A 14,296-nucleotide genomic window follows, 5' to 3' on the forward strand; every position below is an offset into this window, starting at 1 on the left:
GAGAGATCAGATGATAGACTAGATGGTATTAAACCAAGTTTGGGTTCACATGGGTTGTGTTTGAGCTGGCAGTGATTGAGAATGTTGCAATACAAAATTATCTGATTCCATCACATCTGTAGGTAACAGCTGTGTCTGAAAAGAACATTTTGAATACAAGTTTGTTCAGAATGTTCTTTAAAGAACTAGGGGTGTCACGATACCAATAATTCAGTAGTCGGTGCCAATACCATTAAAATAACACGATTCTCGATGCCAATTTCGATACCATGGTAAAAAAAAGAGGATTGTCTAAGATTCCATGTAGGCTACTTGAACCATGAACTTCTTTAAAATATTTGAAAAATAGCAAAATGTCCTACAAAGACATACAAAACATGTGCAATAGAGCATAGCACAACATAATAAAGTGCAATTAAGCCATTCAGCTAACAAGATGAACATGACATGAGTTTACCTTCTAAGCCAGGGGTCGGCAAGTAACTTGGGCCACGGGCCAGTATTTTTCCTCGCCACTAGACGGCGGGCCAGAGTCTGGGTTACTGCCTATTTAGACGCTGCGATAGGTGCCCTTGCGATACGTGCACTCGCAACAACTAGGCCTATATGGAGAATGGGTATGTCTACTACAAATAGCTAACGATAATAAACCATGTGCATGAGCCCATTGGTGGTCTGTTAACGAACTGTATCAACATGGTCGTCACTGTCATCCCAACGTGGTGGGTCGTCATCGTTGGTGCACATAAATACTGTCATCAAGTGAGAATAGGATTACTAGGACCTAGTCAAGGTTTTAATGTGAGGTGAAATCGGAACTTCACATTAATGCGAGCAAAAATTTAATTTTTTACCTGGCTTTTTCAGTTCCTCCTGGGATCTTATCCCTTCCATTTTATTTTTTTCGCTTCAGCTTAATCTAGCTAACTCCCTCCACAACAATAAATTATGGTTTGTGTTTGAGAAACATGCGCGACAACTGAACTGCACTTTTTAATGCACGGTCTGATCATGCGCTTAATTAGATTAAAACATAATGTAGCCTATTAGCTTACTTTTCAGTCACACAGTAACTTAACAAACTTAAGGCATATCCTGTTATTCGGTGTGTGAAAAAAACAAAGAGAAAGCAGGCGATCTTCTGGCCCAATTTATAAGCGGGCAAAGCGGCCCACCGTGAATTCTCCCTATTCTCCCGATGGCCATTCCGGGCCTGAAACTATAAATTAATAAGCAATGTCGTGGGGGGTGCTATCGGGGTGCTTTGGTCTTTCTTGGGGGTGCTGAAGCACCTGCTAGCCCCTTCCTAGCGCTGCCATAGAGAGCGCTGCCCATGATTACTAACCATAACTGTGCTTTCACCTCAGGCGATCTGTCAGCCGTGAGGTGTAGCGATCATATGGTAGCGATGACATGGCGAAAAAATACTTCAGAAAAGTCAATAAGTGTATTCGACTTCATGCAGCGACGGCAGCGCCGACAGCCGGCTGCCTTGAAGCTGAGAATGCCATTGGTTACTTCAAGTCAACCGGGCTGCAGGCGACGCCGGCGCTGCATGAAGTCGACAACATCTAATGACACCATACCCAGTTTCCGGTTTCAAAATAAAAGTCGACGGGGAAAAAAACGTTATAAAAAATATATAATTGGAAATATTTTGACGGGCCAAATAAAATCGCTGGCGGGCCACAATTGGCCCGCGGGCCGCCTGTTGCCGACCCCTGTTCTAAGCTATGGGCTAACGTTAAAACTACAGCTAACCTAAACTATGTACATAAGCCATTGTAACTAGGGATGTCACGAGAACCGATACTTACGGTACCTTCCGATGCTAAAATAACAAAACACCGACGATGCCCATTTTTTTGAAGCACCGTAAGTACCGTGAGCGCCGATGCCAGATGTTAGCATCGGTGCTGCGCCTTCAGGAGTGTTCCAGTCGACGTTTACATTAAGAAAAACACAAGATAACAACTGCTGCTTTAGCGATCGCCCCGCTTCGACTTGTTGACAAGAAAGGCAAAAAAAGTAGTTTGCGTTTGAGGCAGATGACCGTGGCGTTATAATTAATCCGCAGAAGCCATTATGCAAAAAATGCTACCGCCGTCTTCAGACCAAGGGGGAATACTTCCAATTTAGCTAAACACCTGAAAGATCGTCATCTGGATTTGTTTAAAGAATTCAAGGCAAGTTCTGATTCAGTTCCAGAAGAGGCGCAGCACCGATGCTAACATCTGGCATCATACAAAATAAATCAATGTTCGTTGAAGTCGCGGCGAAATTCTGAATACATCCAAAGAATGCTCTTTTTCTGTTTGTTTAATCTGTCATACTAAAATACACGGTACATGATGTATGAGCTGGTGGGCACGTGTGTTACAATGGCTTATGTACATAGTTTAGGTTAGCTGTAGTTTTAACGTTAGCCCATAGCTTAGAAGGTAAACTCATGTCATGTTCATCTTGTTAGCTGAATGGCTTAATTGCACTTTATTATGTTGTGCAATGCTGTATTGCACATGTTTTGTATGTCTTTGTAGGACATTTTGCTATTTTTCAAATATTTTAAAGAAGTTCATGGTTCAAGTAGCCTACATGGAATCTTACACAATCCTCTTTTTTTTTTTACCATGGTATCGAAATTGGCATCGAGAATCGTGTTATTTTAATGGTATTGGCACCGACTACTGAATTTTTGGTATTGTGACACCCCTAATTGTAACACACGTGCCCACCAGCTCATACATCATGTACCGTGTATTTTAGTATGACAGATTAAACAAACAGAAAAAGAGCATTCTTTGGATGTATTCAGAATTTCGCCGCGACTTCAACGAACATTGATTTATTTTGTATGATGCCAGATGTTAGCATTGGTGCTGCGCCTCTTCTGGAACTGAATCAGAACTTAAATTCAGCCTTGAATTCTTTAAACATATCCAGATAACGATCTTTCAGGTGCTTAGCTAAATTGGAAGTATTCCCCCTTGGTCTGAAGACTGCGGTAGCATTTTTTGCATAATGGCTTCTGCGGATTCATTATAACGCCAAGGTCATCCGCCTCAAACGCAAACTACTTTTTTTGCCTTTCTTGTCAACAAGTCGAAGCGGGGCGATCGCTAAAGCAGCAGTTGTTATCTTATTTTTCTTAATGTAAACGTCAACTGGAACACTCCTGAAGGCGCAGCACCGATGCTAACATCTGGAATCGGCGCTCACGGTACTTACGGTGCTTCAAAAAAATGGGCATCGTCGGTGTTTTGTTATTTTAGCATCGGAAGGTACCGTAAGTATCGGTTCTCGTGACATCCCTATAAAGAACATTTATCTCACAAAAATGAACCTAAATTAGAACAGTGAGAGGCAGTGAGCTTGTGGGACGTTGTGGAGGAAAGAGACGCTGAGGGAATGTTCTGGTCAGTTTGAACCTTTATGGTTTACAGTAAAACTGTGCTTCTGAGAAAGTTGCAAAGGTCCAACTCCAAACTGAAAATGTTTCTGAACTGCTTTTATTGAAATTATCTGGACTGACAATAATGTAGATTTTTTTTCCAGAACATTTATCATGGCCAGTCCCAACAGTAGTAATATAATGTATGTTGATTTTAATTAAGGATTAGTAACAAAATATATGTATTTTTATTTGAATTAAGTTCAGTAGCAAAGCATTAATCTGATTCTAATTTCAGTTCACTGAGGAATGCCAAGTTAAGTACAAATCCTTTCCAAACAACTACATGTGATCTTGTACAGATATAACAGCAGCCCAGGCGGGCAGCAGGCGGAGGTGGTGGAGGTGGTGGAGGTGGTGGAGGCGCCTGGCTAGTTACACAGATCCGTGATGCAGCAGCTTCGCTCCACCTGGGGCGGGATGGTGCTGTTACACTCTCGCTCCGTCGCACATTTTAAAACCTCACCGTCTTGAAATAAAGAGAATCAAACCCGTTATCACTCAGGAGCAGGGAGAGGCATGGAGGAGCAGGGAGAGGCATGGAGGAGCAGGAAGAGGCATGGAGGAGCAGGGAGGGACATGGAGGAGCAGGGAGAGGCATGGAGGAGCAGGGAGAGGCATGGAGGAGCAGGAAGAGGCATGGAGGAGCAGGGAGAGGCATGGAGGAGCAGGAAGGGACATGGAGGAGCAGGGAGGGAGAGGCATGGAGGAGCAGGGAGAGGCATGGAGGAGCAGGAAGGGACATGGAGGAGGAGGGAGGGACATGGAGGAGCAGGGAGAGGCATGGAGGAGCAGGGAGAGGCATGGAGGAGCAGGAAGGGACATGGAGGAGCAGGGAGGGACATGGAGGAGCAGGGAGAGGCATGGAGGAGCAGGAAGGGACATGGAGGAGCAGGGAGAGGCATGGAGGAGCAGGGAGAGGCATGGAGGAGCAGGGAGAGGCATGGAGGAGCAGGAAGAGGCATGGAGGAGCAGGGAGAGGCAGGGAGAGGCATGGAGGAGCAGGGAGAGGCATGGAGGAGCAGGGAGGGACATGGAGGAGCAGGGAGAATCACAGAGGAGCAGGGAGAGGCATGGAGGAGCAGGAAGGGACATGGAGGAGCAGGGAGGGACATGGAGGAGCAGGGAGGGACATGGAGGAGTAAGGAGGCGTATGGAGGAGGCAGGACCTGATTACATGAAGAAAGTGATCTAAGATGCACTTAGAGGTGAGGTGCTACATGAGTGAACACCGTTATCAAAAGTCATTTATCAAGTCTAGTGTAACAGTTTCAATACATGTTACGTGTTACACCAAATAAAATACTGGTGAAAATACATAGTTTTAATATGGCAAATGTATGTATTTAGCATATTCTTTAATTCATTTATCGATTAATACCTTGATTGATTCATCTATTTTTTTTTACAGTTTAGGAAAGGGGCAGTAGCTCACAAGCTGGCGGGTGCATCTTGATTTTGGCGCAGTAAGTGAAAGTCCCTCCACATTCCTCCTCCATGACCTCTGACTCAGCACAGGACGGCTGGTCGGCGTGGATGCTGGTGCAGGTGTGACATCTCAGAGCCTGCACAGCTGGAGCACAAATCTGGGATCAATCCAGTTCCCTAATGATCGTACATGGACCCTGCTTCTTTAAAGATCATCCCTATGGTGACATCACAGACCACAAAACACAACTACAATATTCATCCATTGAGGTAAGTAATGTATCTATAATATGTTAATACAAGAAATATATTTTAACTGGATGAATCTGGATTTCGAACAGACTAAGCCTTGTAGTGTGTACTTTGGTTTAATGAGATATCAATTACATTTCTTTAGACACAGAGACATAGTCGCGGCTATCTAGCCTGTGTAAAAAGTAACAACTATGTGAATGTGTATGTGACGGTATGTAACGGACGTGGCCACGCTCCGTCACTACAAGGCGTCGTTCGCCACTCGCTGGGCTCGAAAGCACAACCTCTGACTTGCCAAGCGCGACCACTACCAGCTACGCCAAAGAAAAGCTAGCTATTCGTTGACGCGGGTAGCCCATTACATACCTGAGGAGTGCGTTTCACAGGTTCACACCCGTTACATGTACATAAATTTAACATGATCATCTTACCACAGAATGTCGCTATGAGCACAGTCAGGGTTAGTGTGAAAGAAGTCATTGCTCTGAAAAGAATCACAGAAACATTCCTACAATTTATTTTCGAAGTTGGTGTCACACAAGAACACACAAGAAACGTACTTAAAATATAAACATTATGTCTGATCTACTCCTAAGAGATGAACTAATGAGAAACACAAATACAAAAACACTAAGATCAGGAGTTCCTACCTCGGTGTCACCTTGTCATCCAACAAGTAACAAGGACAAAGGGAAAACTTACATTTATAGTGAAATCATATCTCCCCCACCCCACCTCTCTCTCAACCTCACCAGTTATCTCACACGTATCACCTGTCCACTGTGCCCCAGGCCGAGGGAGACGGGAACATGCCATGTCCCAGGTGAGCTTCTTAAGGTGGGTCAGGGTTAGAGACCTTCAATAGTGGAATTATTTGTTCATAATAGTTTGACATATACCTCAAAGTTCTCTAGCTTCATACTAGCTTATGTTACCTGCCTGATCGACACAGACATCAATTATAGACTCTGTAACGATGGTTTATATCTGCATTGACTTGTACAAGCTTCTTCCCTCAATTAAATTTGACCTGAAAAAAGGAACCAACCACCGCGCTTGTGGAGTTAGAAACCACAGCGCTAATGTTTAACAATGAGATTTGAATTTAAGATGCATTAAATTAATCAAGTAGGAGATTTCTGATTTCAGTCATGAAACACCCAGCAATATTCCCAGTATTGAAAACTTTTAAGAAACCAGTGTAGGAAGTTAATATATTCTGTAATTTCCCAGAATAACACAGATGTAGTAGTACCTTAAACTAGCTGAAAAGTCAGTAATCTGATAGTTTGTGTACTGCAGTTTTGAGGTCCGCTATTGTCCGAGGACAATACAGTGAAACTGAAGCTTCCCTCCCGCTGTTCAGGAAGTGCCATACCTGCCTGCAGGGAGATACTGATAACACCGTCCCAGTCAACAGATCCTTGGTGGGGGAATGGTGGATAAATATGCTCATAAACAGTCAACATCTACAATACAATGAATGTATTTTCCGATGGTATTGCTCTTGCCAGTAAACTATACCACAGATTCACACATTTAATCAGAAATGTTCCCAAAATAGATTCCTTTAAAAATAAGAGACAAAACTTAAAGCAGAAATTGAGTACAAGAAAAGTTTGTTTAACCAAAGGCAGTTTTTATTGCAGTTTTTAAATGACATGATTCCTCCTCAAGCTCCAAATCCCCTTTCAAGACAGAGAATAACACAATCAATATAAATTAAATGTCATCGGTGACCATAAAGAAATCATAAAGCAACAGAAAAATAGTACACCGAAGAAATTCAAATCTACACTCGGCAATCATCAAAAAACCTTCCTTCCTGAGACTGCTCTCTCAAACCCTGTGGCTAGGCGGGCAGAGGACAGAGGATGAGAGAATCTCTGGTTGGAACACACTAAAACAGTTTTGTTCAATGACCAAGACGGTATTTCTTCACAGTTTCAGCCATAACCTGTAAACCTGGATACAGGCTGTGACTGAACACAAGAGAACACTCATGCCGTGCCAGCATAGGGGACACTATTACAATCATTCAGTTACTCTCCTTATCGTCCCTCTCCACCAGAATCCTATGGATCTTTTCCTTCTTGGTTGACTCTACCAGTAATAATGTAATAACAGTATAGAATGATGTTTGTTCTGAATGATCTCACAGACACACACACACTAGCTCCAGCGATGCCATAGTTGGCTGAGGACACCCTGGTTCTACCGACAGACTGATCTGACAAAGACAAATGGACCGACAGGTTAATACAGTTCCCCAACCCTAGCAAGGTTACATGTGTTGGTCAGAGGAATATGGATGCAGGATGTAATGGCTTTGCTCAGCCTGTACCACAGCAAGCAGTTCCTGGGCATGCCAGAGGATCCAGCAACACTGACACAACGAAGGGGCAACTCTGCAGCTCTACTACGGGGAGGTTGACACCATGGAGTCCCAACACACCGGTACACCCACAGTCCCTCAGTCAGGGATGGCAGCTCTCCCAGTCTGGACAGGAGGTCAGACAAGGCTTAGTCTGAGCCTCAAGGGCAGCTTCTGGAGCCGAGGTGGAGAGAGGAGAGGATCTCGGAGAACCGAACTGTAGAACGTCCTGTTCTTCCAGCAGTAGTCTTGTTTGTCAAGGAGGTTGGAGCTGACAGTGTCTGGAGGGGCCCTCTAGCGCCTCCTAGCTGGGCGAGAGGGCAGGGCTGTTCTCAGTGCTGATGTGGACCAGGCACTCGCTGGAGCGCAGGCTGGAGAGAGACTTGCAGCCGGGCAGAGAGACCAGCGAGCCCTGCAGAGCCTCCAGGGAGCGAGGGAAGGCCTCACCTGGGAGAGACACAGAGAGCACCTGTCGAAACCTGACCTTTAGAAAGATGGTTACATCTGACACACTTTAAACTGATCTTTTCCTTCCTGTGTGTGTGTGTGTGTGTGTGTGTGTGAGAGTGAGACACAGCGAGAGAGAATGAGAGAGAGACAGAGCGAGAGAGAACGAGAGAGAGAGAGAGAGATAGAGACAGCAAGAGAGACAGAGCGAGAGAGAACGAGAGAGAATGAGAGAGACAGAGCGAGAGAGAGAGAACGAGAGAGAGAGAACGAGAGAGAGAGCTACCTGCGGTGCCCCATGTCTCGGGGTTGTGTTTGTTTTCTGCCTGCTGGGAGTCGGAGTCCAGGCTGATCTCCACTGACAGCAGCTCAGGGCTGGGAGGGCTCCTCCTGCAGGGAGGCAGAGGCACGGCAACCACACTCACCACGGTTGGCATGGCAACCACACTCAACCTGGCAGACCAGAAAATGATATGCTGTACCTGTGGAACAACTTTCCCTCTTCATGGTTGTTGAAGGGCTGGAGCACTGGCCATTGGTTGACCAGAGGGATTGACAAGTCTTTGGACAAATGGTTGGAGTCACATGGAATCAGGCTTGTCCTGCAAACACAAGAGCAGCGATTTGCACTAACAGCATGTGTGTGTTTGCATGTGTGTTAACATGTGCTTGTGTCAACATTTGTTTGTCAGTGTTTGTATGTGTGTGTGTCAAAATGTGTGTGTGTGTGGCTCAGCACGTGTATGTGCATCAGCGTGTGTGTGTGTATTAGTGTGTGTCCTCACAGCTGCTCCTGCAGCTCCAGTATGATGGCCTCCAGCTCTCTCCTCTCCTGCAGGCTGTGCTGCTGCAGCCTGTCCAGACGAGCACTCAGTCTGCGGGCCTCTGCCTCCGCCCTCTCCAGCTGGCTCTCCCGCAGACGCACCAGCTCCTCCAGGTAGCCCTGCACGCCACACCACCCCCACGTCAGCACTGCTGGGGAGCTGGGGCCAAACTGGGGCGTATACACACTCACCGTGACACCCAGGGGATAGTATGCTAGTACTCTGCAAAGATCTACTCTGTAAAGACATATTCTGTACATGAAGCTACTCAGCAGACTTGTAGCAAGACCAAGATGGCCGCCCAGCTTCTGTGTATAGACTACTCTGGGGACCAAGATGGCTGCCCACCTTCTGTGTATAGACTACTCTGGGGACCAAGATGGCTGCCCACCTTCTGTGTATTGACTTACTCCTGGGACCAAGATGGCTGCCCACCTTCTGTGTATAGACTAGTCTGGGGAACAAGATGGCTGCCCACCTTCTGTGTACAGACTACTCTGGGGACCAAGATGGCTGCCCACCTTCTGTGTATAGACTACTCTGGGGACCAAGATGGCTGCCCACCTTCTGTGTATAGACTACTTTGGGGACCAAGATGGCTGCCCACCTTCTGTGTATAGACTACTCTGGGGACCAAGATGGCTGCCCACCTTCTGTGTATAGACTACTCTGGGGACCAAGGTAGCCGGCCAGCTTCTGTCTATAGACTACTCTGGGGACCAAGATGGCCGCCCACCTTCTGAGCATAGACAATCTTGAACCTCTGCTCCATCTTGCGGCATTTGGTGCTCCAGCTCTCCTCGTCCGTCACCAAGGGAACGTAGGGATGCTCTGGGGCGCTGTCGTCGCTGGTGCTGCTGTCAAGGCTACGCCTGTCATCCTCATCACTTTGGTAGTCATAGCTACACACACATGTACACATCATAGTTTAGCATAACAGCCCTAACCTCTACTTCCTACTATTTGTCAATTTGAGAGAAAACGTCAGCTTCGTTATTAAACTATAACATTGGAGTTGTTTTCAAAATGTAATGTAGTTCCAGCCCTGCTACCTGACTGGCTGCAAGGTGGACAGTTTGTCACATCAGGTACAGCATCCTAGGACATCACTGTAACCCTCCTTCAACACTTGGATCCTGACAGTGATGTACTACAGCGAGATTCACTAGACAAGGTCACAACCCAGCAGCTTACTGACATTTAAATAAAGGATAATGTTTTGACAGAGATCCCCACTTAACAACTGTCAACATGAGGCTGCATTTTATCATTCTTTAGTTTGTTTCACACAGAGAATGGATCCCGTGTACTATGTGTGAAATGAGGTATCATTTCCTGTGGTACCTTTGATGACTGTGTATTGGCTGGTGTGTGGAGCGTTGCGTGGCGCTACCTCTGGGTGAACTTCAGGTAGGGGGTGTAGTCAATCACAGCTGATGATTTCCCATCCAGGGCCTCCCCTTTCAAGCAGAAACTGAGGCCAGAGAACATTGGAGAACATCAGAGGGCTGCATCATCCAGACCCCTGGGGTGGCCTGAGATCATCGTGAAGATAATGTTTCCTGTCAGCGACTCATTCTTCCTGGAATATAGCTCTATACTAGAGGGTGCAATAGGAGCAGGTCTACCTGAAGTCTAGTTCTATACTAGAGGGTACAATAGGACCAGGTCTACCAGAAGTCTAGCTCTATACTAGAGGGTACATTAGGAGCAGGTCTACCAGAAGTCTAGCTCTATACTAGAAGATACAATAGGAGCAGGTCTACCTGAAGTCTAGTTCTATACTAGAAGGTACAATAGGAGCAGATCTACCTGAAGTCTAGCTCTATACTAGAGGGTACAATAGGAGCAGATCTACCTGAAGTCTAGGGCTCCAAGACCTATCAGCATCCCAGTCAGCACTGTGGCTTCTTCTCTCAGCATGATGGCTCCCTCTGCATAGAACCTTCTGGAACACACACACATACTTGGAACCTTGTTTTGGCCAGGAAGAATGCTATGCTTGTGAATGGATGTTCATGGTTGCTTGCGGTCATGTTGTGGTCTTAGCAGGGTTAGCTACCGGGTGGTTCTGCTGTCCCTCAGAGCCGTGGCTATGTACTCCGACAGCCTCTTCTCCATTAGGGCCACGCGGACCCAGGCTCTGCCCTGGAGCAGCACAGAAACACACAGTCAGACACAGAAACACACAGTCTACACACAGAAACACACAGGATGTTATGGTTCTTGCCTTGGCACGGGAGGAACTGATGTTCTCCATGTTCTCTATGCTGCTGATGCAGCTGTTGGGAACTTTGCTACAGGCCAGACGGATGAAGTCCCAGTAGCTACGCTGTCCGTCAAACCAGCTTCCCGTCCCTGATAGAACACGACAGAGGTCAGGGGTCAAGATAGGGGGTCAGGTTTAGTGGTCAGGGGTCAGGTTGTTACCTTTGAAGCAATGGCTCAGGATGTGCTCCAAGATGGAGGCCAGGTTGATGAACTCCTCAGATGTGTCGTCGATGGGCTCAGCCGTGGTCTTCTCCAGCAGAGTTTTCACCGAGAACCTGAGGAGAGACGCTCACAATCAGCTCCCTTAAGACAAGAAGACAGGAAGGACATGGCCCCTGGGTCCAGCCTCAGCCTGAGTGGTTAAAGCGCTCTGTCCAGTGAGCCACCGGCTTGCCCTCTTTCTAAACGGAGCTCTGTAAGAACTTAATACTCGAATGATGACCGTTTAGCTCAGGGGTGGCCAATCCTGGTCCTCGAGGGCCACTGTCCTGCATGTTTTAGATGTTTCCCTGATCCAGCACACCTGATTCAAATGAATGGGTCGTTATCAAGCTCTGTGGTAGCCGGGTAATGACCATTCTTTTGAATCAGGTGTGCTGGAGCAGGGAAACATCTAAAACATGCAGGACAGGGGCTCTCGAGGACCAGGATTGGCCACCCCTGGCTTTAGCTAGTGACCGCAGCTAGTGAGATGTGTGACGTCACCCCCTCAGGGGGAGCACAGTGATGCAGCTCTCAGCGATCCAGGTCCTCTGGACAGACACTGCCCTGGGGGTGCGTTCTCCACAACACTGAAGATTTATGTGACTGAATAACCTCATACTTGTAGACTAGGTTTGATATGGGAAGATGTTATTAAGTTAGACTGTAAATTATTGTCCCTATGAATGTGTTTCTTTGTGCTGACCTGTAATGGCACCACAGGACACAAGCTTCCATCCTGCTATTTTATCTGTCCCTGGAGATTTCTTTTTCCAATATTACTTCCTTTGATGATAAATATTTCATGAAGTCTTTTAACCACATAAACCCTTCCAAATACACCTTGTCCTGTCAGAGGAGCAATTCTGAGCAGTGAAACTTGACAAGGACAACATTCAAGATGTCTGTCTACAGGCAGACTTCCTGCACACACACAGTACACATGGTACACACACACATACTGCACACACACTAACACCAGTATACACACACTGTCTCCTGACGAACACTTGATGCTCATGCTAACCATTGTTGGAGAACAGCCCCAGAGAGGCGTGATTTCATTCTCCATTGTTCAGAGGACAACAATGTCTCCTTCAGTCCCCGCGGCCTCAGCCAGCCTCGGGTCCTTGCCAGCTGTATCAGGATGCCTGGAGCATCACTCCCTGGGTTAACACTGGACCATTAGCAACCATGGCTACTGCTGGTTGGTTATAATAATAATAATAATCATGTATTTATTAAGTAGGTACTTTTATCCTTGGTGATGTAGAAAGGGTGATCTGAACCTGCTACCACTTTATCTGTAGTCAATAGCTGTAGCCCTGAGCGATAGGCCTACCCATGGTTTAGGGTTAAGGTTAGTGAGGCAGCTGACTTCCTGTCTCTGTTCATTCTGAGGGTGTTGTCTGCTAAGATGCGGATAAGGACCATTTTTAGGAAAAAACATTTCAATAAAAAAAATCTAACTGTGTGTCTGCTTTACTTGTGAACAGTTTAAAGACCTGCCTTTGTGTGAGTGCCCTGACTCCCCGGGGTCCCAGATATGTCCTTGCCCCTAGAAGGTTGTCGTCATAGCAACGGCACCATCCGTGAAGCGAAAATATTTCAAATCTTTCGAATTGACGGAAGTTTACCGCAAAAGTCAAGTGGATGAGACGGACTAAAATGAAACTGTAGATTGGCTACATCATGGCCATCAGTGTAAAGCCGCTAAACGCACCTTTACTTCGCTCGAGAAAAACCCTACCCAAGCCGTTGTTACAGTCAATAGTATGATCGGCTTTAAGGATGACGTCAGTTTTCATGGTGACTATTTTCTGTTGTGGAGCAGTAAATCGTGACGGTTAATTATGGGATATAGGCTAATTCTGTCGCCTTAAAAATGACAAATATTTACAAATATTTTTGTCATGACAAACACGATTATGAACATACATCAGCTGCGTCTACAAGAACCTGCGAGCACGAAGGAATACCTGGCTAATGCTGTTGTAACAGTCTCAAGCACATCTGATATTCAACGCCTTACCTGCACACGGTTATGAGGTTCTTGCGTTCTACCGCCACGTTCCGAGACGTAGCTGTCTTCGAGACATCTACCGTAGCCATAGTTGCATGCACACAGCCCGGCTCCATCCTGAATCACGGGACCCCTCCCTTGCAAAACACTTCTCTCATGCGTTCTCCGGTTCCCGGTGAAAACGCAAGAGGCGCATACGAAACCTGCTCGCTCTTTGCCTTCCGGTCCCGGCAAAGGCCCCAGATACATATACACTATCAGTGACAATGGATAATATGATATCCAGTCCGTGCAACATGAAACCTGTCCTGTCACCCCTATTCCAGGTCTCAAGCCGTCTTGTTGACCCCGCCTCTAATTTTACATCATCATGACCTCACTGAATATGATGACGAGTAAGCAGCATACTTTTGACCAGGGACGTTCACAGACATTTGGAGGGGTATTGCTCTAACAAATGAAATAATAATTTTTTAGGGGGACAATTTCGAACATCTCCCTCATTTATGACCATGGGTGTTCAGGAATCTTTCTAATCTCAGTCATATCAACATCGCCAAAATATGTTCACAACCTTTCTAAACTTGTTTTAGAAAATATGTTTACACACAAAGAAAGGAGAGGGGGAAGGGGGAGAGGAGATCAGAGAAGCACTCAACAGTTGAGTCACGCAGAGCGGAGTACAATAAAGTACAGTAGTCATCATCAAGTAGGCTAGTCATCAATGATGCAAACCGAAAATATTTTTTTAACCTTTCGAAACTTTTATTCGAAAATATTCGTTCAACATCCTTTTTTAAAGGTTTAAACCTTTAATAAAACCTTGTTTTTCACACAGTGAAAGGAGAGGGGAGAACAGAGGAACAACATTACTTATGTTGTTCCACGAGTTGACCATTAGATGGGGCGCATGATCCGTGTGCCATTGTAATAGCAGTGCGACGTCACCTTTTCAGGTAAAGGCCAAAATATACTTCCCGCTAAGTAGGTGTAGACATAAGCTAAATGGCTGCCACACGTGT

The 14,296-nt window shown here is 46.0% G+C and overlaps 2 protein-coding genes across 2 annotated transcripts; both read right to left on the reverse strand.

The window, feature by feature from the left end:
• Positions 1 to 3,530: 3,530 nt before the first annotated feature.
• Positions 3,531 to 5,806, reverse strand: LOC124485060 (lymphocyte antigen 6D-like). The gene is made up of 4 exons (XM_047046353.1): positions 5,785 to 5,806; positions 5,566 to 5,618; positions 4,887 to 5,024; positions 3,531 to 3,920 (listed from the first exon to the last, which is right to left on the reverse strand). Exons 2-4 carry the CDS (start codon positions 5,612 to 5,614, stop codon positions 3,823 to 3,825), a joined length of 285 nt encoding a protein of 94 aa, XP_046902309.1. The 5' UTR covers positions 5,615 to 5,618; positions 5,785 to 5,806; the 3' UTR covers positions 3,531 to 3,822.
• A 955-nt stretch (positions 5,807 to 6,761) lies between these two features.
• Positions 6,762 to 13,610, reverse strand: LOC124485403 (RUN domain-containing protein 3A-like). Its single transcript, XM_047047000.1, has 11 exons — positions 13,284 to 13,610; positions 11,210 to 11,325; positions 11,010 to 11,137; positions 10,842 to 10,927; positions 10,638 to 10,727; positions 10,173 to 10,253; positions 9,516 to 9,681; positions 8,741 to 8,898; positions 8,438 to 8,557; positions 8,242 to 8,345; positions 6,762 to 7,955 (listed from the first exon to the last, which is right to left on the reverse strand). The coding sequence occupies exons 1-11, from the start codon at positions 13,388 to 13,390 to the stop codon at positions 7,813 to 7,815; spliced, it is 1,299 nt and encodes a 432-aa protein (XP_046902956.1). The 5' UTR covers positions 13,391 to 13,610; the 3' UTR covers positions 6,762 to 7,812.
• Positions 13,611 to 14,296: the final 686 nt, after the last annotated feature.

Source organism: Hypomesus transpacificus, chromosome 23 (genome assembly GCF_021917145.1).
Source record: "Hypomesus transpacificus isolate Combined female chromosome 23, fHypTra1, whole genome shotgun sequence".
Lineage (NCBI taxonomy): Eukaryota > Metazoa > Chordata > Actinopteri > Osmeriformes > Osmeridae > Hypomesus > Hypomesus transpacificus.

Bases quoted from the DNA above. Each gene is read 5' to 3' on its own strand.
- LOC124485060 (XM_047046353.1), bottom strand. From the start codon at position 5,614: ATGACTTCTTTCACACTAACCCTGACTGTGCTCATAGCGACATTCTGT. The intron at 5,025-5,565 runs GTAAGATGATCA...TTTGTGCTCCAG, and splicing joins GCTCATAGCGACATTCTGTG to CTGTGCAGGCTCTGAGATGT. The intron at 3,921-4,886 runs GTGAGCTACTGC...CTTTATTTCAAG, and splicing joins CAAGATGCACCCGCCAGCTT to ACGGTGAGGTTTTAAAATGT.
- LOC124485403 (XM_047047000.1), bottom strand. From the start codon at position 13,390: ATGGAGCCGGGCTGTGTGCATGCAACTATGGCTACGGTAGATGTCTCG. The intron at 10,928-11,009 runs GCAAGAACCATA...GTGCTGCTCCAG, and splicing joins TCAGTTCCTCCCGTGCCAAG to GGCAGAGCCTGGGTCCGCGT. The intron at 10,728-10,841 runs GTAGCTAACCCT...TGTGTGTTCCAG, and splicing joins AGGGACAGCAGAACCACCCG to AAGGTTCTATGCAGAGGGAG.